Here is a 23,413-nt window from a genome sequence, read left to right on the forward strand (position 1 = left end):
CGTTGCATGACTCCAACTGTGAAAGGACCAATTTGTGACAGACTGTGGGCATTCCTCTCAGTCCAAGAATGGCTGCAGGAGATAGCTCTGTGCAAAGGGAGTTACCAGCCACTCCTGGAACAATAGTTGTGAGTCCAGAGAAAACCCAAACTGCCTTGCGGCTGTCTCTTGGGGAGCGCTTACCCCACTGAGAGCCAGGGTTGAGATGGGTGGACCCCGTTCCTCCCTATGGTGAAATTCAAAGCCTCCAAGCTCTGCGCAAGCATATGAATAGCATGGTCTGAGTGTCCAGAGTTTGTTGCTGCTCCTTTTTAATCCCAACAGTAGAGGTGAGGTCATTTGGCAGGAGAGGGTGTAGTACAGTATTATGTGGCCCTTTGTGAGCTCTTTACTTTCAGCTTAACCTAGAATGAAAGGAACAAAAGGCTTTCTTTCCTGGGGCCCAAATACTAGCTGTCTTTGCTGTGGAATCAGCAAGCCAGCCCAGAACTCTGGTTTCTAGAAAAACGTCTTGGGAGGAAGGCTGCTCCAGGCATGGAGACGATGCACTCCGTGGAGAGAGCAGAGCCTGGGTTCTTCCCTCACAGACCAAGGGGCAAGGGGCTTCTGCTTCTCTCCAGCATCTTTCCTCAGACAGGGAGGTCACTGGGCAGAAAACCAAGCAAAGCTTCCTATCCTTGGCATTTGCCATAATGTCACTTGATGGTTTGGGGGTGCTGCTTTGGGATGCCCACGCAAGGCCAGACCCATTCTAGTGGATCGCCCCACATACCTTATGGATACACAGTTGATTTCTGGTGAGAGACTGTTTTACCAGAGATCCTGGTCTCTTGCCACAATTGCTTCTGAAAGTTTGTCAGGTCTCCTTTGTTTGATTGTAAATGTACTTTGTTATTGAAAGAAAATACATTTGATATGATAAATCAGATACATTTATGTTTCTGTCTGTGTGTGTATTTTTTGCCAAGTATCAGGCAATGGCCCAGGGACCGGATAAATGAGATAAGATATCCAAACACAATGAGCACACCAGTTAATAAGGAGATTTCAGGCTTTATTAAGTACCTGCAGAAGGCAAATTAAATAGAAGAACCAATCAAGTCTTAGAAGATGTTTCCCTTCTCATCCAAGAAGCTTCTTCAGCTCTGATTGGATGGTGGGAAGGAGAGGATTGATATTCCTTGCAGACAGCTGGTCATTTGCATTCTTTTAGAGAGTTGGTGAGACCACTTGGATGTTTGCCTGATCCTCAGGATCACCTGAGTAGTGCGAACGGCTGTGCAGCGTTTTGGGAACTGCTGAAAGGATTCCTGTACTTCTGCAATTTTTCTGGAAATCCGTTCATGCTGCCACAGCTTCAGGTCCAAGGATCTCCGTCCAGCTGCTGGAAACCCCATAACCCCCCTATAGTAATGATGATACTCAAAAGCCCTGAGTGTATAGCCCAGACTGTGGACCAGACCATGGTCTGTAACTGTCTGATGCGCATGGAAGTCTTGAGAGGGTTCCTGATAATGCACCTCTTCCCTTCCCCATAAGATGAATTGTTATGCCGGCAATGCTGCAGTCAAGGGACCCTCCTGATTTTGGTTCATTCCTTTTCACTTTCAAAGCTTTGTTTCTCTGTGCTCTACTGTTGTCTATCCATTCTTGGCATTTTGGCATGAATTGTGCTTGTTCTTTGGCCCTTATTTCCTTTCCTTCCTCCATATCAATCTCTCCTTATTTCCTTTTCCTTTTTCTCTCCACTCTCTTTCTTTTATCCTCTCACCCAACTTAAGGCAGCATCTAGATAATCACAACTGTTGATGACAAAGGTTCGTTATTTATGAAGCTCATGTTGTAATACCATAGTCCATTAAGAAAACAGTTTGCCACTCGCTCCAAAAAGGCCCAAGAAGTTCTGGAAAATCAAAAGAATAAATACTTGCTGATACATTTCCAGTTTGTTCATTTAGTCATCTTGATCGCAGCCCTCATGCTACTGCTTCTCATATTGCACGATTTCTTCAGGGCATTTTCTCTGGATTCCTTATTTCCTTTCCTTCCTCCATATCAATCTCTCCATATTTTCTTTTTCCCTCCACTCTCTTTCTTTTATCCTCCCACTCAACTTAAGGGAGCATCTAGATAATCAAAATTCTTGATGACAAGGGTTCATTGGTTATGAAGCTCATGTAACAGCCGAGGTGGCGCAGTGGTTAGAGTGCAGTACTGCAGGCCACTTCAGCTGACTGTTATCTGCAGTTCAGCGGTTCAAATCTCACTGGCTCAAGGTTGACTCAGCCTTCCATCCTTCCGAGGTGGGTGAAATGAGGACCCAGACTGTGGGGGCGATATGCTGACTCTGTAAACCGCTTAGAGAGGGCTTAAAGCCCTATGAAGCGGTATATAAGTCTAACTGCTGTTGCTATTGCTATTGCTATGTTGGAATACCATAGTCCATTACTAAAACAGTATGTCACTCACTCCATACAGGCCCAGTAAGTTCTGGAAAACCAAAAGAATAAATACTTGCTGATTCATTTCCAGTTTGTTCATTTAATCATCTTGATCGCAGTAACACTAGAAGCAGCAGAAATGAGAGACAAGTATATATCAAGATGGAATGGATGGGGAGTTTCAAGCCCTCCCTCATGGAAGTCATTTAAGGGTATCTCAAGCTACTCATTCACCTATTGCTTGGATTCTTCAGGGCATTTTCTCTGGATTCCTAGAGCCATTCCTCCAGATTGTTTCTGGCTTCTTCTGGGGATTCGTGACTGAGTTTTTGCAGAGATGATTGTAGCTATACTTGCATATCTGTTATGGATGCAGTAGAACCAGGTTGTCTGGAACTTGCTAAAGATGTTTGAAGCCATCCATCCATCCTTCAATTTCTTTCAGAGCAAGCAGGTTCTACCCAAATGACTCTCTCCTTCGTCTTTCCCATGCTTGTTTTTGATTCCTTAGATTATTTGCGATCCTGGATGCCCTTAATAGATGCTTCAAGCCATTCCTGAGGACCTACATGGGATGCTTTACAGTCCTCCCTCTTTGAAGCTGTTTACAGATACTTCAAGCCATTTTTGGCATCTTGTTTGTATGTTTCGGGACCTTTTCCAAGTTTTTCAAGGATTCCTGAAGCCGTTGTTCAAAAAGTGGTATAGGTTCTTCAGAAAATGCAAAGCTTTCTAAGGATCCTTGAAGCCATTGTAATATATTTTCCATGGTTCCTTCAGAACATTGTTTCTTGAGGTTCTCTATTGATTTTTCAAAGTATCTCTTCCGTAGGCTTTCTCAAGACTGACTGGACTTTTGCCACCAAAAAACAAGTAGATAAAAAAGGGGAAACAAAAAGAAGGCCTTCCAGAAGTTGTTTTCCTTTCACTTTCTTTCTCTTCTTATCATTCCTGACTTTTTTTTTTTCATATCAACTCATTTCTTTTCAAGGTTCTTTCCAACCATATAATAATACAGTATCTTCTTTGGCCAATAGATGGGGTCTCAACTGTTATTTTGGGTACCAAGATGAGGGAGACCTCTAACAGCTGATTATCAAAGTTCAACAAAAAGAAAAAAAACATTCTTTTTACAATTTCTTCTAACACCCAAACAATATTGCAGGCAAATCAAAGTCACTTTTAACAGCAACAAAATTCCAATTCAGTCTTTCTATATCGTAAAACTTCATATTCTTCCTTCCAAATGTGATTTCTCTTTTGGGTCTTATAATTTATCTCCGTGTATTAAGTTGCCACTTTGGAGACTTTTAAAACTTCTTTTATTTAGGTGGGTCTCTAATTTGAAAAACTTCTCACCCAGTTCCAATCCTCTTTTCACACACCACTCCAGCTCGGTTGCTCCAGCTTTATTCCAGTCATAATGGCTGTCCTTCTTCTCCACCCGTCGGGAGGGCTCCTGGGATCAAGCAGGAGAGCTGCTTTTCTCCCGGAATCAACAAGTAATCCCTCGCTTCTTCGCTACCTCTCCAGGGTGACCATAAAGACCTCCTATCAGAGTAGAATCAGCCGGGATATGTGGAACACCCAAATGTAAGTCCACAATAGTTAAAATTGTTGATGACAAGGGTTCATCCTTCAGTTTCTTTCAGAGCAAGCAGGTTCTACCCAAATCACTCTCTCCTTCGTCTTTCCCATGCTTATTTTTGATTTCTTAGATTATTTGAGATCCTGGATGTCCTTAATAGATGCTTCAAGCCATTCCTGAGGACCTAGATGGGATGCTTCACGGTCCTTCCTCTTTGAAGCTGTTTAGAGATTCTTCAAGCCATTGTTGGCATCTATTTTGTATGTTGCAGGACCTTTTCCAAGTTTTTCAGGGATTGCTGAAGCCATTTTTGAAGAAGTGGTATAGGTTCTTCAGAAAATGCAAAGCTTTCTAAGGATCCTTGAAGCCATTGAAATATATTTTCCACGGTTCCTTCAGAACATTGCTTCTTGAGGTTCTCTACTGATTTTTCAAACCTTCTCATCTGGACTTCGGTAGATCCCGAATGCTTTTAATAGAGGCTTCAAGGCATTCCTGAGTATCTAGGAGTGGTGTTTTAGGTCCTTCTTCCTCAAGATTCTTTATAGCTCTTTCAAGCCATTTGTTGGCACCTTGTTTAGATACTTCAGGACCTTCCTCTTCCAGGTTTTTCAAGGATTGCTGAAGACATTTTTCAAGAACTGGTCTAGGTTCTCTAGAAAGGGACAGCCTTTCTAAGGATCCTCAAAGTCATTTTAACATATTCTTCAGATCCTTCAGGACATTACTTCTTCAGGTTTTCTATTGATTCTTCAAGCCATCCCTTTTTTTCCTGGCTTCCACGAGACTCTGACTTGAACTTTTGTAGGATATCTCCTTATCTGTTTAGGGGGTTTCTCCTATCCGTGGGGTGATTTGCCTTATCACCCCAGCATCTACAGAGTATCCCCTTTAATCTGTTGACCCCTCCAGGATCAACAGTGCTCAAAAAAGAGCCCAAACAAAGGAGTTAGAGTTAGGAGAACTTTCTTCCCTCCACTCTAAGCATGGTGATGTCACCACAGGAAGTCTTCTTCTTCAGGTTTTCTATTGGTTCTGCAAGCCATCCCTTTTTTTTCCGGCTTCCACGAGACTCTGACCTGAACTTTTGAAGATGTTGAATGCCTATAATAGATGCTTGAAGCCATCCCTCCACATCTAACTCGCACGTTTCTGGCCCTTTTTCCTGGAGATGATTAATTGATTCTTCTAGCCAATCATTCACATCCTCCCTGGCTGCCTTAGCACATTCCTCTGGGAGGTTGGTGGCAGATGCTTTAAGCCATTCTGGCAGGGTGTGTTTTGACCGTTCAGAGGAATCCTCTTTTAGGAGTTTGAGAGATTTCTGCAGCCACCTCAGAATATTGGCCCCGGGTTCCTTAGATTTTTTAATTCTGTCTACCGAAGCTTTAAGCCATTGATGGTTCAATTGATGTTCCACCATCTGAGGCTTCATTTTCTCTTGAGCTTCTGTCTTGTCTTCCTTCTGGTCTCCGTGTGTCAATAAGGTGCAGCGGCTTATCCTCTGTAGTTCCTCTCTGGAAAAAAAATCAGAATGTTAGCTGTGAATCTGCGCCAACAACAAAGTATTCTTAGTTAAAATAACAGGAACTTCTTTGATGTCAGGAAACTCTTACTCTGAAAGTTTATGAATATTGTTGGGCACCGGGGGATGGAGATTGAAAAGTCTCTTCTATACCTATCTTCCCATTCCATGAGACTAACTCCTAGATTTGTATATGTGAAAGTATAAGAGCCACAGTTTGTTAATTTCTTTCTAAAGTAAGAAGAATGTCAGATTTTTCCAAGCTTTCTAAGATAAGGAGACCCTAATATGAAATTCTGGAAGAAATAGTTTGTGGTGTCTATCGAAACATTTCTCACCTGCACAGTATTTCTTCGTACGCCTCTTTCTCATCGCTAAGTTCGATATTTTTAAACGTCAGAATCTCTGTTTTGTTTCGCAGCTCTTCACATTCTACAGTCAGTTTTGACATCACTGCTCTCTTTCTGTAAATTATGAGGACCAGAGAGATATTAGCCCTCTTAATTTATTACTTGAATTACTAATTATTATTGTATTCTATTATAACTATTGCTCTTCTCTTACTCAGTCATACATACATACATACATACATACATACATACATACATACATACATGAATGGAATACTTCTTTTATCCAGTATATCTGGCCTAAGGGATCTAATAAATAAATCTGAATTTGAAAGAAAAAGTCAAATCGCTATCTAAATATTTCTCACCTATTAAGTTCTTCTTTGAGATCCTTATTCTCACGTAGGAGCTCTGCTTTCTCTGCAGCTTCTTTCTGAGCCTCGCAGCGGAGTCTCTCGTTCTCTTGCCTCAGTTTCTCCAGCTGCCCAAGTTCCTCTGAACTGAGTTTTCTGTAAAATATCAAGAGCAAAGTGTAATTAGCTCCCTTAGGTTTTTTTATTTGAATTATAAAACTTGTTTAAAATTAAAACTAATTGAAATAGCTGAGAAGGAAGAGAAAGTCAGGGTGGCTATCTAAATCTTTTAACCTGCTCAAGTTTTCTCTATAATCCTTGTACTCTTCGGCCAGCTGGTGGTTTTTCTGGATTAGGTCCTGAATTTGGACTCTGAGCTCCTTTTTTTCTGACAGAAGTTTGAATATTTCCATTGTCTTTCTGCAAATTATGAAGACCAGAGAGAAATTAGGCCCTTGGGGTTTTGTTTTTTCTACTTGAATTATCAACCTTTTGATACAATTACAACACATTCCACCCTTTTTTCCCAAGCTTTACTAGAATATAATTTTCCATCACTTGTTTCATAAAATGGCCCGTCCCATTGCCAATGGACAAATGATGAATGTTGTATAAAAAAGTGTGAACTGAATAGGGTTATAAAATGATGTGATGAACTATGCAAAGACTTACGTATAACTCTGGCCCATTACTGTCTTCAGATCTTCTTCCAATTTTTCACTTTTTGTCTGAACAATCTAGAGAAGCCAAAATACATCACAAGTCAGGAATATATTTCCATGCTAGGTTGCTTACCCGATGGGAACGCATCTTTAAACTGATGTTCTGGTCCATGTGCTTTTCTGGACTCCGGGAAACCTGGCAGTTCCGTGAAGGATGAAGAACAAAATGAATTTTAAACGCTTGCTTCATAATTTCCTTCATTTCATGGTCATGAGAAGAATTACATGAATTTGTTTTCCATAAATTCTCTCATGTCAGTGTAAAGAAGATATTCGTTGAAACATCCTCTTTAGGAAAAAAAAGTCTAGGGTGTAGACAAGCATATTTGTGCATATTAAAATCATGCATGTCAAGATGAGCACAAATGTGCAATTCCCGATTTATTGCTGTAGATGTTTAATGCAGGCAATAAAGGCTATTCACACCGGGATAGAAAAAGAAAGATTTAGTGTTAGTTCATTTGTTTAGGAAATGCAAAACACAGTGGTTCAAACAAAATCTGAATCATCTACATTTTATTTCACCGCCATTCGTGTTGTATGTGGCCAAAGAAACTAGCTAATGTGGCAAAGAAGGAACCAACCAAGAATGAGCATGAACTCTGACAATTGCCATTCTTGAATAGAAATTACAAATAAACTAGTTTGTATTGAATAGATGTGTGTGTGTATGGATTTCATCCATATAGTAGAAATATAAAGCGAACATATATACTCTATAAAATATGCTGCACATGCATTATTCACAATTACCAATTGTGAAGAAATCATTTCTTTTCATTTTTCTCATAAATATATTCCAAGGTGAGCTACAAGTATACATTATATACCTCAGCGCGTCTCCGTTCTTCGGTGGTAGATGACAGAAGAGGAAGTCTCGATCGTTCTCCCTGCAATGACCAAAGACCCAATTTTTAATGATTTTTGGGAATGGCTGGACGAGTCCCTGCAGTTTTCTTAGCAAGGTTTTTCAGAAGTGATTCGGTGTTGTTTTCTTCCTAGGGCTAAGAGAAGCTAACTGGCTCAGGGTGACCCACTTGTCTTTGCTTCTACAGTGGGGCAAGAAATGTCGGTCTCTGAGTTTGCAGATTGATGCCTTAACCGTGGCGTAACAGAAACCATAATTCTATTCTGTCTCTAACTACCTAATCTGCCTGTCTGTCTTTCTTAAATTTCTATACATTCCATCCAGTGGTGGGATTCAAATAATTGAACAACCGGTTCTCTGTCCTAATGACCAGCTGGGTGGGCAGGGCTTGGTGGTCAAGTGTCTAGGTGGGCGTGGCCAACTCAATGTCACTCATGTCGATGGGGGCTTCGCCTTAGCTGTTACAATGTCATAAGGGTTTACCGGAGAGGCAGTTTCTGTAAGCAGGGCAATAAAGATTAGGCTAGAAACAACACTAGAAAGTTTCCTTCCTGCCTTCCTTACAGGATTAGCCCTGTAAAGCGGAAAAAACCAAAGTAAGATTTCTTCCAACAACCGATTCTCCGAACTGCTTAGAAAGTTAACCACCGGTTCTCCCGAATACGTATGGACAGGCTGAATCCCACCACTGATTCCATCACACGTTTACTGTGACAGCCTATGAACAAATATTTTCTCTTACCTCTTTTTGGAGACACCTCAGTTTTTTTCTTAATTTCCTCAACCGATCGTTTTCCATCGCAAAATCAGTGATGGAAACTAGAAGGTAAAGAAATAGGTGACAAGGCAGAATAGCTTTGGCATTTTTATTTCAAAAATTGGAATGTAAACTTGAGAGACAATGTCTAGAATAGGACATGATTGGTTAATTACATTTGCCCTCAAATTCCTCTACTCTGATCCTTTAGGACAAGCGTTGCCCTTCCCTCCCCAGCAGTTTCCCCTTTCCTTTTTTTCTTTCAACTAAATATTGGGCATTTCTATTCCAATTGATAAGGTCCATAACCTTAAGCTACTTTTCAATCTCCTATGACTTACAGGGGAAGTTTATGATCTTTTTCATGAAAGCAGATGGATAGACGATTCAACATGTGGGAGACATTCCTGTTTCCCAGGCTATTTCAACCCCTTCAAGTGTTTCTAGAAGCTACAACCTACCTATCTAAACCCCACATAATTCAATTTTCCTATTTATATGTGGCCCATCTGACCTAAAGGCAACACTAGGCAGCTAAATGAAATAAAACATTAACAGATTATAACAGGTAACATCAAAACTAACATTGCTTTAAAAATGTAAATCCTACAATGTAGGGGATGCAGCAGTGATGGGATTCAAATAATTTAACAACTGGTTTTCTGCCCTAATGACCAGCTGGGTAGGTGGGGCTCGGTGGTCATGTGACTGTTTGGGTGTGACCAACTCAATATCACTCAGGTAGATGGGGGCTTCACCTTAGCTGTTACAATGTAATTAGGGTTAACCAGAGAGGCAGTTTCTGTAAGGAGGGCAATAAATATTAGGCTAGAAACAACACCAGAATGTTTCCTTCCTTCCTGCCTTCCTTACAGGATTAGCCCTGTAAAGTGGGGGGGGGGGAGAAGATTTCTTCCAACAACTGGTTCTCCGAACTGCTCATAAAGTTAACAACCGGTTCTCCCGGATAGGGGCAGACTGGCTGAATCCCACCACTGGGATGCAGCCATGGATCTGTGAACTATCTCAAATGATCTATATAACTGGCCGTCAATATTCCCCATGAAGAGCCTTTCAATTCAAAGAACGTTTTTCTCTTTCATACCACAACAGACCCAAACAATTCAAAACAATTTCTAGAGGTACATTTTTTTTATTTACTATGTGGGAAAAGTTCTCACTTTGTTCCCAAACGCCAATCTGCAAAGGTATCCCAACAAGTTACTTCCTCACAGTACCTTTTTTGGGAGGTCGCATGACATCACAATTGCATCAACAAAATTTGCAATAGTGATGAGAGCTTCATATGCAAAACAAGCTCAGCTATTGATGTTTGCAGATTTTTTTCTTCAAAGTTTGATCAGAACAGAGGCCGACAAATAGCAGAGGCATTCTTGATACTCTATATTGATTCTATGAGTTATCTGCCTTTAAAATGGGGATGGGCAACAGGATTTTACAGACATCCACCAAGGTGTCTGCCCCCTCCCCCCAAATTTTACTAAATACTGAAAGCAAACATGTCATCAAGGCTTGGTGCAAGGTTGGCAATGACATCTCAGCTCTAGAAGTGTGACCTGTGACCCACTGGACCATAATTCCAGAAGTGTGTCCTTACCCGGATCCGCTGGTCCTCCACACGTTAGCACCTCAGCACCTCCGCACTTCAGCTCCTCAGCACGTCAGCACCTCAGCACTTCAGTACCTCCGCACCTCAGCTCCTCAGCACTTCAGCGCCTAAGCACTTCAGCACCTCAGAACCTCAGCACTTCAGCACCTCAGAACCTCCGCACTTCAGAACCTCCGCACTTCAGCACCTTAATTCCTCAACACCTCTGCACTTCAGCACCTCAGCACTTCAGCACCTCTGCACTTTGGTTCCTCAGAACTTCAGCACCTCAGCCCTTCAGTACCTCTGCACCTCAGTTCCTCAGCACTTCAGTGCCTGAGCACTTCAGTACCTCAGAACCTCAGCACTTCAGCACTTCCGCACTTCAGTACTTCAGCACCTCAGAACCTCCGCACTTCAGAACCTCTGCACTTCAGCACCTTAGCTTCTCAACACTTCCGCAATTCAGCACCTCAGCTCCTCCGCTACTCAGCACCTCAACTACTCAACGCCTCAGCACAAGGATTGGGATCCTGGATATATATATGTGTAGCAGTCAAAGTCATCACAATCAGTGTTTCATGACATAGCCCTTAATATTTTATCTAGCTGTGGATGGGTGCTAGGGGTGAGCCTTATATGGCACACAGGAAATGGGCACCTTTGAATATGAAGGGGGACAAGAGGTGCCCTCATGTCACCAAAATAAGGATATCATAGTTTTAATACCAAAGGCAAATGGCAAACCTTTACTCTAAAATCCACATGGTTCCTCATATATGTGGTGGTCTCATCTGCTTTTTTTGCATTTTTATAAACTTGAAACAGCAGAAACAAGAAAAAAATCCTACATGAAGATTTTCCTGGGAAAATTGTATCCACCTTTGTATCCCCTTTAGCCGAAGAATTCAATTTAATTCAATATTTTATCATCCCAGTTGTTGAAAAAAAATGAAAGAATATCACCAACTTGCCACATAGGAAACACTGTAGAAAATACATTTTCCCCCATGTTTAAATTTGCAAGATGAGATCTAATGGAAGAGAATCATCTTGGTAGCTCAGGGTTGAAATGTAGAGTCCTTGGTGCTCTCTGAGCTTGCAGACATTTCATTACCCAACATCATCATCACAGGGACGTACAGTCAGGGGAGGCGGGGCCTCACCAGCGTCATGAGGAAAAGAAAAGAATAATTAAAAGGAAAAAGTCTGAGGTAGTTGCTGCCAGAGTCACAGTGGATGACTCTGCTTAGTGCTTAACTGCAGTGGGAGGCGAGAGAACTACGGGCCTCCTTTACTCTAGCTTTATGATCACTTGAGCAGAGTTAAGCAAGGGTTAAAAGACGAAAAATTTCTTATGCAAAGGAGGCACGTGTTCTCTCGCCTCCTGTAGAGGGCATTTTTAGAGGCTTTTTTTTCTTTTCATGAGGGCAGAGTTGAAATCCTCTCTGAAACAGCTGGACAAGGTGCGTGTGTGGGGAGGGGGGAGGAATTCAAAACGTTTGATTGCATACAAAACAAGTTGCCTTTTCAAAAACACACACACACACACACAGCTGGATAAAAGTATATAAGCCCAGCTTCACTGATTACAAGTTTGAAAAGGCAACGTGCTTCACCTGCAATCAAAGGCTCCGATTGGAAGGCAGCAGGAGAATGAGGGGGCGGGGTATGGCAGAGGAGCTGCTTTCAAGCCTTTGGAAAATATATCCAATCATCATCATCACAGGGACATGCAGTCAGGGGAGGTGGGGCCTCACCAGCATCATGAGGAAAAGGAAAGAAAAATTAAAAGGAAAAAGGCTGAGGTAGTTGCTGCCAGAGTCACAGTGGATGACTCTGCTTAATGCTTAACTGCAGTGGGAGGTGAGAGAACTATGGGCCTCCTTTACTCTAGCTTTATGATCACTTGAGCAGAGTTAAGCAAGGGTTAAAAGATGAAAAATTTCTTATGCAAAGGAGGCACGTGTTCTCTCGCTTTTTGTAGAGGGCATTTTTAGAGGCTTTTTTTTCTTTTTATGAGGGCAGGCAAAAGCAGAGTTGAAAACCTCTCTGAAACAGCTGGAAAAAGTGTGGGGGGGAGGGGGAGGAATTCAAAAAGTTTGATTGCATACAAAACCATGTTGCCTTTTCAAAAACACACACACACACACACACACACACACACACACACTGTGTGTGAAAAGGGAATTGCTGTCTCCAGAAGAACCTGAGAGAGAGTCAATTTTATCTCTGGTGCTTCAGAAGACAGAATCAAAAAATGGAAGGTTTTCAGCTGGACATTAGAAAAACATTCTAAAGTGAAGGGAGAGAATATTAGATAATTATTGGCCATGATGAACCATGTGATCAACCATGGCTACTGCCAATTTCCCCTTCCAGGCCATTTTTTTGTAAGCACCAAGCAACAACATCCTCATGTGGCCGTTGCATTAATTGTGCTTTAATTTTGGTTAGGTTTGGGTCATGACCTAATCAAGTTGTAACCAAAATTATGGAACAAATTATGGTCATGACCAGAGGTTCTTCTGTACCATACACACCATCCAATCCCCTCTAGTGCACAATTCAACCGATGGCTGTCCACTATGATGTGATACTGGAGTTTGGGCTAGAACACCATTGAAACATTATTTTATTTTATTATTTATTTTAACTGCAGCTAATCTTCCTGTAAGTGAAAGTTGCAGTTTTTTCCAATTTTCCAAATCTTTTTTTATTCATTGCATAGTCTTATTATAATTGTCTTCTTTGATTGTTGGACATTTTTCTGTTAACCAAATTCCTAAATATTTCACTTTTTTTGCTATCTGCATGCCCATTATTTCTTCTGATTCTCTTCCTTGTTTTTAGTAAGATTTTCTGGGTATGATCTTTGTTTTGCTCCTGCTGATTTTAAGTCCTGCCCCTTTGCCGAATTCCTCTATTTTTTCCAATTAATTTGGACCCCATTTCTAATGCTTCTTCTAAAATGATACTCCAAAAACGCCTGGACTTTATATTCTTCTTTTTTAATTTTTAGTCCTTTTATTTCTTGTCCCCGTCTAATTTCCGTTAGTTGCCCTTCTAAGGTTAAAATAAATAATAAGGGTAATAGTGGGCATCCTTGTCTTAAGCCTTTCAAAATATTATATTTCTCTGTAACATCTCCATTTATTAGTACTTTTGCCATTTGAATTGAATATATTGATTCTACCATCTTCATAAATTTCCCTCCGAATTGCTGGTTTTTTAATTGTGTAGTAATGAATGGCCAATTCAAGTTGTCAAAGGTCATTTGGACGTCCCAAAAAATCAGTGCAACTTGTTTCCTGGCCTCTGCTTCGTAATATTCTAATGTGTTTATAATTATTCTCATATTATTTTTCAATTGTCGTTTCGGTAGAAATCCATTTTGATCTCCGTGAATAGTTAGTATTTTTTAAAATCATTCCACAATTATAGATGTAAATATTTTTTAGTCTGTATTCAATAATGAAATGGATCTGTAATTTTTTATTTCTTGACAGTCCGAATATTCTTTGGGTATAAGTGCTAGGTATGATTCCGTCCATGTTTTTGGTAATTTAGCCTCTGTAAGTGCTTCATTATACAAATCCAGGATTATTGTTTCTATTGGTTCCTGTAAGTTCTTATAGAATTCAACAGGTATTCCATCTGGGCTCGGTGTCTTGTTATTTTTTTTGTATCTTCACTGCCTCTGATAATTCCATCATTGTAATTTTTTCCATTTAACATTTCTCTTTTGGTCTCCCCAATTTTTTTAAAAAAATTCATGTTATTTAAGTATTGTTCAATATTATTTTATGGGTATGTTTTCATGGCTGTATAATATTAAAAGAAATTTTGTATTATACTGTTTTTTCTTCCCTCCAGTGTTGTATGTTTCCCTTTTCATCTTGTAATTAATGCATTATTCTCTTTTCTTTTTCTTTTTTTTAGTTTGTGGGCTAACCACACTTGTTTGCGTTGTCAAAAAAAAAGTTGTTTAGCTGTTTTAATTTTCTGAATCATTTCTTCTGGTGTCATCAAATTAAGTTTATATTTTTTTGAATCCCTCTTTTCCTTTATTTTGGTTTTTTGTAGATCTTTTTGCAGATCCGCTTCCAATTTTTAAAGTTCTTCCTCTAATAGTTCTTGTTTTTCTTTCTTTCTTTTTTTCTTGCCAAATATGCTATTGTCAGTCCTCGAACATATTCCATTGGCTTGAGATTTCTTGATAGGCTATCATTGAGGACTCTTTAACGTTGATGGTTATCTTCCTGAATCATCCAGCTCCCACTGGCATAATTCCTAGTTCCCAAGGATCTCTTTGATTCAGTGAGCTGCTCTCTAGGTTAGGTGTATGTCATATACAATCTTAGTCATCCCTTTTTGTCTTTGGTCTACCATTGTCACTTAAGAACCATGGCAAAAAAAGTCATAAAATTGGGCTTGAATCACCTAACAACTGCCTTCCTTAACAGTAGAAATTCTAGTCTGAGTGTATAGCCCAGACAGTGGACAAAACCATGGTCTGCAACTGTCTGACGGGCATGGAAGTCTCGAGAGGTTTCGTGATAATGCACCTCTTCCCTTCCCCATAAGATGAATTGTTATGTCGGCATTGCTGCAGTCAATGGACCCTCCTGATTTTGGTTGATTCCTTTTCACTTCCAAAGCTTTGTTTCTCTGTGCTCTATCATTGTCTATCCATTCTTGGCATTTTGGCATAAATTGTGCTTGTTCTTTGGCCCTTATTTCCTTTCCTTCCTCCATATCAATCTCTCCTTATTTCCTTTTCCTTTTTCTCTCCTCTTTCTTTTATCCTCCCACCCAATTTAAGGCAGCATCTAGATAATCACAACTGTTGATGACAAAGGTTCGTTAATTATGAAGCTCATGTGGTAATACCATAGTCCATTAAGAAAACAGTATGTCACTCAGTCCAAAAAAGCCCATTAAGTTCTTAAAAACCAAAACAATAAATACTTGCTGAGAGGTTTCCAGTTTGTTCATTTTGTCAACTTGATCCCAGATCTCATGCTACTGCTTCTCATATTACACGATTTCTTCAGGGCATTTTCTCACCAAGATGAAATGGATGGGGAGTTTCAGGCCCTCCCCTATGGAAGTCATTTAAGGCTTTCTCAAGCTACTCATTCACCTTTTGCTTGGATTCTTCAGGGCATTTTCTCTGGATTCCTAGAGCCATTCTTCCACAATTGTTTTTGGCTTCTTCTGGGGATTCTTGACTGAGTTTTTGCAGAGATGATTGTAGCTATACTTGCATATCTGTTTTGGATGCAGTAGAACCAGGCTGTCTGGAACTTGCTAAAGATGTTTGAAGCCATCCATCCATACTTCAGTTTCTTTCCGAGCAAGGAAGTTCTACCCAAATCACTCTCTCCTTCGTCTTCCCCATTCTTGTTTTTGATTCCTTAGATTATTTGAGATTCTGGATTCCCTTAATAGATGCTTCAAGCCATTCCTGAGGACCTAGATGGGATGCTTCACGGTCCTTCCTCTTTGAAGCTGTTTACAGATATTTCAAGCCATTTTTGGCATCTTGTTTGTATGTTTCGGGACCTTTTCCAAGTTTTCCAAGGATTCCTGAAGCCATTTTTCAAGAAGTGGTATAGGTTCTTCAGAAAATGCAGAGCTTTCTAAGGATCCTTGAAGCCATCGTAATATATTTTCCATGGTTCCTTCAGAACATTGCTTCGTGATGTTGTCTATTGATTTTTCAAACCATCTCTTCCTTAGGCTTTCTCAAGACTCTGACTGGACTTTTGCCACCAAAAAACAAGTAGATAAAAAAGGGGAAAGAAAAAGACAGCCTTCCCGAAGTTGTTTTCCTTTCACTTTCTTTCTCTTCTTATCACTCTTGACTTATCTTTTTTTCATATCAACTCATTTTTTTCAAGGTTCTTTCCAACCATATAATATTATAGTATCTTCTTTGGCCAGTAGATGGTGTCTCAACTGTAGTTTTCAGTGCCAAGATGAGGGAAAGCTCTAACAGCTGATTATCAATGTTCAACAAAAAGGGAAAAAAAACATTCTTTTTACAATTTCTTCCAACAATCAAACAATATTGCAGGCAAATCAAAGCCACTTTTAAAAGCAACAAAATTCCAGTTCAGTCTTTCTATATTGTAAAACTTCATATTCTTCTCTTTTGGGTCTATAATTTTTCTCCATGTATTAACTTGCTACTTTCTGCACTTTGGAGACTTTTAAACCTTCTTTTATTTAGGTGGGTCTCTAATAAAGAAGTTGAAAATCATCTCACCCAGTTCCAATCCTCTCTTCACACACCACTTCAGCTCGGTTGCTCCAGCTTGATTCCAGTCATAATGGCTGTCTCTCTTCTCCACTGGTCGGGAGGGCTCCTGGGATCAAGCAGGAGAGCTGCCTATCCCCCGGAATCAAGTAATCCCTCGCTTCTTTGCCACCTCTCCAGGGTGACCCTAAAGACCTCCTATCAGAGTAGAATCAGCCGTGATATGTGGAACACCCAAATGGAAGTCCACAATAATAAAAATTGTTGATGACAAGGGTTCATTGGTTATGAAGCTCACGTTGGAATACCGTAGTCCATTAGTAAAGACTATGCCTGTCCCGAAAATCAGGTGGCAGAGGATTATTACAAGTGAAGCAAACAGTAGAAGAAGAAAAACATGCACTGGCTGATAATTTAAAAGAAAGTCAAGAACATCTATTAATCGAAGTAAAGAACAAAAATCTACTGAAGGCCCAACAGACGAAACAAGATACAGAAAAGATGTGATAAAATCAAGAATGGAGAGTTGGCAGAACAAAGCACTGCATGGCCAATTTCTGGAAAAAATAAAAGATAAAGTAGACAGTGAACAAACTTGGTTATGGTTAACAACAGGTACATTAAAGAAAGAAACAGAGTCACTAATCCTGGCTGCGCAAGAACAAGCTATCTGCACAAATGCCATTAAGGCCAAAATCGAAAAATCCTCTGATGATGCCAAATGCAGACTTTGCAAAAAAGCTGATGAAACTGTTGATCACATACTCAGCTGCTGTAAAAAAATCACGCAGACTGATTATAAATTGCGGCATAATTCAGTAGCACAAATGATCCATTGGAATTTGTGCAAAAATTATAATATTAAAACAGCAACAAACTGGTGGGAACATCAGCCTGAAAAAGTCACCAAAAATCAGATAGTCAAGATCTTGTGGGATTTCCGTATACAAACGGACAAAATACTGGCGCATAATACACCAGACATCACACTGGTTGAGAAAAATAAGGTCACAATCATAGACATCGCAATACCAGGTGATAGCAGGGTCGCTGAGAAGGAACATGAAAAAATCGCAAAATACCAGGACTTAAAAATCGAAATTCAATGACTATGGCACAAACCAGCAGTGGTAATTCCAGTGGTAATTGGCACACTGGGTGCTATTCCAAAAGCACTGGAATTACTTTTAAAACAGTTAAAAATTGACAAAATCACCATCAGTCAAATGCAAAAAGCCACACTGCTTGGATCTGCACGCATATTATGAAAATACGTTACAACATCCTAAGCCCCTGAGTGGGGCCCGACTAGTAACAAATGCCAAATCCGGCGAAACAACTGGCCGCTGTGATACAATTGTATAATCATCATCATCATCATCATCATCCTTTATGTATAATCCAAAGGGATTGATAATCTTCCTTACATGGGTACCATTCAATATTCATATCCAATTATATTCATCATAACACTACACATTACATACATTAGTAACATTATCAGTTACTTATTTAAGCTATATCTATTGTCAATAAATTTCACTACGTTTAACTAGTTTTAAATTATATTCTTCCATCTATCAACTTGTATCTTTCCAATAGCAAAACAGTCTTGTTGCAGAAATGAGATCAGACCAACTCTTTGTCAGAGGGAAAGGTTTATTGCGCAAGGTTCAGCAGTGATAGGTCAAGCAAAATCTGAACCCCGAAGGGCAGTTGTTTACAGCCTTTTATACTCTTTAGCCAGCATATCGATCAACCCAAAATACATTGCCTTCCTGTGTCACATACACCTCTTTCCTGTGTCATGTAGGCCTCGTACACAGTCTCCCCTACTGTGGCAGGACATTCATTCAACTTACTCAATTGCCCCCCAAAAGGGAGTATTTGTACCAATATCCTGGTTCCTTTGTTTTAGCTTGGTGAGGCGGACAGAACAATTAATCCTTGTCCTGTTCCACATGGTCAAGTATCCAGCTTTATTTATCTAGTTGTTAATTTCTCTTTTAGTCTCATATCTTCTGCCATTTGTGGTGCCAGTCCTACAATCATCTTCTTGGTCAGCTTTGTATAGACTTCTCTTAGCAACACTTTGCTTATAAAATCTCTCATATAATCTTGATGTCCTCTTTCTGTTTCCTTATTCAGCTTACCTTTGATTATCAGCAGTGTTATCAATGCTTTTACTAATAGAATTTCTCTCTTTAAATCCATAGATTCTTTAGTTTTTTCTTCTTCTGTATCTTGCCCTCTGGAATAGATTTCCTCTCCATTTAATTCCTCTTTCAGTATTCCATTCTTTCCATTTTCATAGACAAACCAATCACCATAAATATCCTCAGGTTTAATCTCTTTATATTCATTTTTCACTTTGATTTTTGGAGTTTCAACCACCCCGTTTTGCATTTGATAGACATCCTCAATTTCTTCATCATATTTTATTATATGCTCTAAATATTCCATTTTTTTCTCTATTCTTTCATATGTATTTGATAATTTCTGTATTTCTGAAAGTATCTTTTGCAAACTTGAGACGTCTATTTTCTTTTGAGATTCTAACAATTCTAACAAACACAGCTACTCTAGTTTGGAAGGTTAATAAAATTAAAGCATAGATTCACAAAGAACGTTGTCTTCACTTTTCTCTGATTAGAAATATATTTCAAAGGGACATCTGTGTGCTTCCCTTCTTATCACTCTCTGTAGCCAAGCAGTGAAACCTTGAAGTGCCAAGTCAAAACAATCAGTAGAGAAAAGAAAGTGTTCCATTTTCAATACACAAACTCCAATCAAGAAATCCTTCCAGCCTCCGAGCAGCGGTAATACTGTTGAAAATCTAATTTCCTTTTGTATCTTTTTTGTATTTCAAGTTAGAAAAAAGAGTCCCATCTTTAAATGAATTAGAAAAATACCCACAGCAATGAAAGAGGAAAACTTTAGTCCATAGGTTACAGAGAACAATAAAAGAAAAAATAGAAGAAAACTTAATCCATCCATTTCAAAAGGCTTGCATAAATTCCATCCATGAAGATAGCATTTAAAAAGTAAGATAACCACTGTCCAAAACCATTCCAAATTTAATTCCGCCGCTTGGTTCTTCTATTCTCCAACAGATTAATTTTAAGTTTTTATAGGCAGTCTCTTTTTAAAACAGTAAAAGTTCCTCACCAGCTGGAAACACTTTCTCTTTACGTATCATTCCGTTTTGGAGCCGCCCCTACTTTGTCAGCCTTGGCTGGATTTTTTGTTGCCAACTTGAAGAACTTCTCTTGCTTCTTTCAGGGATTTTGCGATATCCCTGAGGTCAGCAAGACGTATTCTTCCTGTTCACCGTCTCTTCGAGACGGTTTAGGTCCGATTGGACCACCCAGCGGCAAAAGTATTGGCTACGGTCTCAGAGCATCAAGACCGCATGTCCATATCGTCACGACGTTGGCTCCTCCCCCCAATGGAAGAATCTTGATTGTGGAAATTATGGACAATAATAAGAAAATACTTTTAATAGCAATTTATGCTCCTAATGACAATCAAGATGAATTCTATAAGAAATTACAGATGAAAATAATTGAATGGGACTATGCTAATATTTGTATCATGGGAGATTTTAATGGAATTATACATCAAAACATGGACTCTAAAACATAAAAAACAACAAAAGTAAATAGAAACACTCTTCCAAAATCCTTTTTTAAAATGACTGATGAAATAGACTTAAAAGATGCATGGAGAGAAAGAAATCCCACAAGTAGACAATATACCTTTTACTCAAATAGACATTTATCATGGTCCAGATTAGATATGATATAGATTTCAACAGATTTGATCTGTAACATACAGGAAATTGACATAAGAACAAGTACTTGTGCAGACCACAACCCAATGACAATTAAATGGAAAGGACAAAGGAGAAGATCTAGATGGACGCTAAATAACACTATATTAAAAGAAAAGGACTTTGTACAGAAAATTGAGAAAGAACTGGAACTCTTCTTCAAAGAAAACAGAAAAGAAGACACATCAATGCAGAATAATTGGGATACAATGAAGGCCTACACTGGAAGCTTGATAATAGACTATACAAGGAAAATATAAAGAAAAGATAAGCCTTTAAAATACTAGACAATGATTACAAGAGACTTGAAAAAGAGTTACAGAAAACTCCACAAAAATGACATTAAAATAAAAATGGACACAATTAAACATAAAATGGGGTTAATGGAAAAGGAGGAATTAGCACAAAAAATTAGAGGTGCTAAACAGAATTACTTTGAAAATGCAAACAAACCAGGCAGATGGTTAGCATACAAATTGAAAAAAGAGAGAGAATCAAGAAAAATAATGCAATTAATAGATGATCAAGGGTAAATTTGTTATTGAAATGAAGAGAAGAAAAAATTATACAAGATTACTATGGAAAATTGTATGAACAAGACAATATAGAAGAGGGAGGAGTTAAACGGTATTTGCAGAAAGTGAATTTGCCCCAGGTACCTAAAGAAACTGAAATGATGCCTGAAGGCAATATAACGATGATGGAGTTAACTGAAGCACTTCAAAAACAAAACAATGGAAAGGCTCCAGGCCCGGATGGACTGCCAGTGGAATTTTATAAGACATTGCAGGAATCGTTGTGTCTTCCATTACTAGAAGTTATGAATGAGATTATGTCAAAGATGAGGATACTCAAATCTTGGTCAGAAGCATATATTACACTTGTACCAAAAGAAGAGGCCAACCCACTTCAAATTAAGAACTATAGACCTATTTCTCTGCTAAACTCAGACTATAAGATATTTGCTTCAATATTGGCAGAACTTAAACAACTTTATTCACCCTAATCAAAATGGGTTTCTACCAAAGAGACAAATGAAAGATAATATGAGAATAATTCTGGACACTTTGGAATACTATGAGGCACATCTTGAAAAACAAATGACTTTGGTGTTTTTAGATGCACAGAAAGCCTTTGACAATGTGAATTGGTAATTTATGTTGTTACAGCTGGAACAGATGGGCTTTGGTAAGAAATTCACCCAAGCCATACAAACTATATACCATAAACAAACAGAAAAGATAATGATAAATGGCGAATTGACAGACTCTATTGAAATAAAGCAAGGGATGAGACACGGTTGTCCACTATCACCTCTGTTGTTCGTCTTAACATTAGAAGTCCTAAATTGAAACATTGGAGAAGAAAAAGACATATAGGCAGGGGTGGGTTCCTGCCAGTTCTAACCTCTTCTATAGAAGAGGTTCCACAAATCTACCATGCCGTTTAGAACCAGTTCCAGCTCCCTCCCATCCACACATCATCAAGATGAAGAGCGAGAGGAGGAATTCTGGGATTTGAAGTCCACAAGTCTTAAAGCTGTCAAGTTTGAACACCCTTAGGTTTTTTTCCTAAAGGGTTAGGGGTGCAAGGGTCTTGTAACATGACAGCTTGAAGACTTGCACACTTCAATGCCAGAGTTTCTGAGCCAACATAACTGGAGGAAGAATTCTGGGAGTCCACAAGTCTTAAAGCTGTCAAGTTTGAACAGCCCGGGTTGTTTTTTTTCTAAAGGATTGGGGGTGCAAGGGTCTTGTAACTTGACAGCTTTAAGACGTGCGTGTTTCAAATGCCAGTTTCTGAGCCAACATTTTGGTTGCTAAGCAAGAGAGTTGTTAAGTGAGTTTCACCACATTTTTCAAGTTGGCCACTCCCACCCAGTCACATGGCTGGCAAGCCACTCCCACAAAGCAGGCCACACCTACCGAGGAGGTTCTAAAATATTTGAAACCCACCACTGCATAAAAGGAATGAATATTAAAAAGGAAGAGTATAAATTGCAGGCATTTGCAGATGACCTGGTCTTCCATCTTAGAGGACCTGCTAGAAACTGCACCTAAAGGGAGTTATATAACTCTTTCTTGATTATAGTTAATATTTTATTCTGGTCCTTTCATTCTTAACGCTGTTGAAACTACATATAAATTATTTTTCTAAACTGTCCCATCTCATTGGAATGGGGGATAAATATACTTCTAGTATCTTCATTTTCAGAAGTTCCCAACTCTGCTGTGCTCCCTTTGACCTGAAAGTCAAGTAGTCCTGCATATACTCCTCTACCACTTTTGAAATTGGCTGTCCTGATACTGGTATTTAGTATACATATATGACTATGCTTCAAGTTATTTTTCTTGAAACCCTAGATTACATGGTCACTTCCTGCAAAAATTCCCATTGTTTATATCTCTTCAACCATCTCTTCTTCATTAGAATTACATCTTAAAAACATTTTGAAATTGCAAAATTATTATATTTGTTTCAGGTACCTCATTCCCTAAATCCAGCTTCTTTCTTACCTTTTCCCTTGCCTTTCCACCTGCTATCCAAAAGATCATTTACAAAAATAAAGGGGATTTATAGAATACGATGGAATCATAAAATTATAGGGACCTCACATCACTATCTTACTACCACGCCCCACTGTTTTAAAAGGTGAGGGTGGATCTGCTTAGACATTTGCATCACACTGCCTGGAAGTCATAGAACATAGGATATAGAATCAGAAGTCTTTTAGCCCACACCACTGTTCAAGGCAGGAGATTTTATATCATGGGTGTCAAACTCGCCACGTCACATCGCCATCACGTGATGTTTCACGATGCTTCATGGAGCTGGGATGGGTGTGGCCTGCATGAGACACATTCAGCCAATGGGCCGCCAGTTTGACATCACTGCTATACCATCCCAGTCAAATGGTTGTCCAGCATATACTTGAAAACCTCCAATGGAGCACCCACAACTTTGAAAGGCAAGATATTTCATTAATTGTTCTGTGAGGAAATTTCTCCTTAGTTCTAAGCTGAATCACTCTTTAACAAGCTTCCACCCATTATTTCTTATCTTGCCTTTTGGTGCTTTGGAGAATAAATTGATCCCCCTTCCT

At 39.3% G+C, this 23,413-nt stretch overlaps 1 protein-coding gene across 4 annotated transcripts; it reads right to left on the bottom strand.

The window, feature by feature from the left end:
- Positions 1 to 4,635: 4,635 nt before the first annotated feature.
- Positions 4,636 to 23,142, bottom strand: LOC116515094 (trichohyalin-like). 4 transcript variants are annotated; one of them, XM_032226995.1, is made up of 8 exons: positions 22,827 to 23,142; positions 8,590 to 8,666; positions 7,810 to 7,869; positions 6,930 to 6,994; positions 6,552 to 6,677; positions 6,273 to 6,413; positions 5,893 to 6,018; positions 4,636 to 5,546 (listed from the first exon to the last, which is right to left on the bottom strand). In XM_032226995.1, the coding sequence occupies exons 2-8, from the start codon at positions 8,644 to 8,646 to the stop codon at positions 4,985 to 4,987; spliced, it is 1,137 nt and encodes a 378-aa protein (XP_032082886.1). In that variant the 5' UTR covers positions 8,647 to 8,666; positions 22,827 to 23,142; the 3' UTR covers positions 4,636 to 4,984. The 4 variants fall into 4 exon arrangements, with proteins under 4 accessions (XP_032082886.1, XP_032082885.1, XP_032082887.1 ...); XM_032226994.1 differs by lacking the exon at positions 22,827 to 23,142 and adding an exon at positions 10,223 to 10,328; XM_032226996.1 differs by lacking the exons at positions 6,552 to 6,677; positions 22,827 to 23,142 and adding an exon at positions 10,223 to 10,328.
- Positions 23,143 to 23,413: the final 271 nt, after the last annotated feature.

Source organism: Thamnophis elegans, chromosome 11 (assembly GCF_009769535.1).
Source record: "Thamnophis elegans isolate rThaEle1 chromosome 11, rThaEle1.pri, whole genome shotgun sequence".
Taxonomy (NCBI): Eukaryota; Metazoa; Chordata; class Lepidosauria; order Squamata; family Colubridae; genus Thamnophis; species Thamnophis elegans.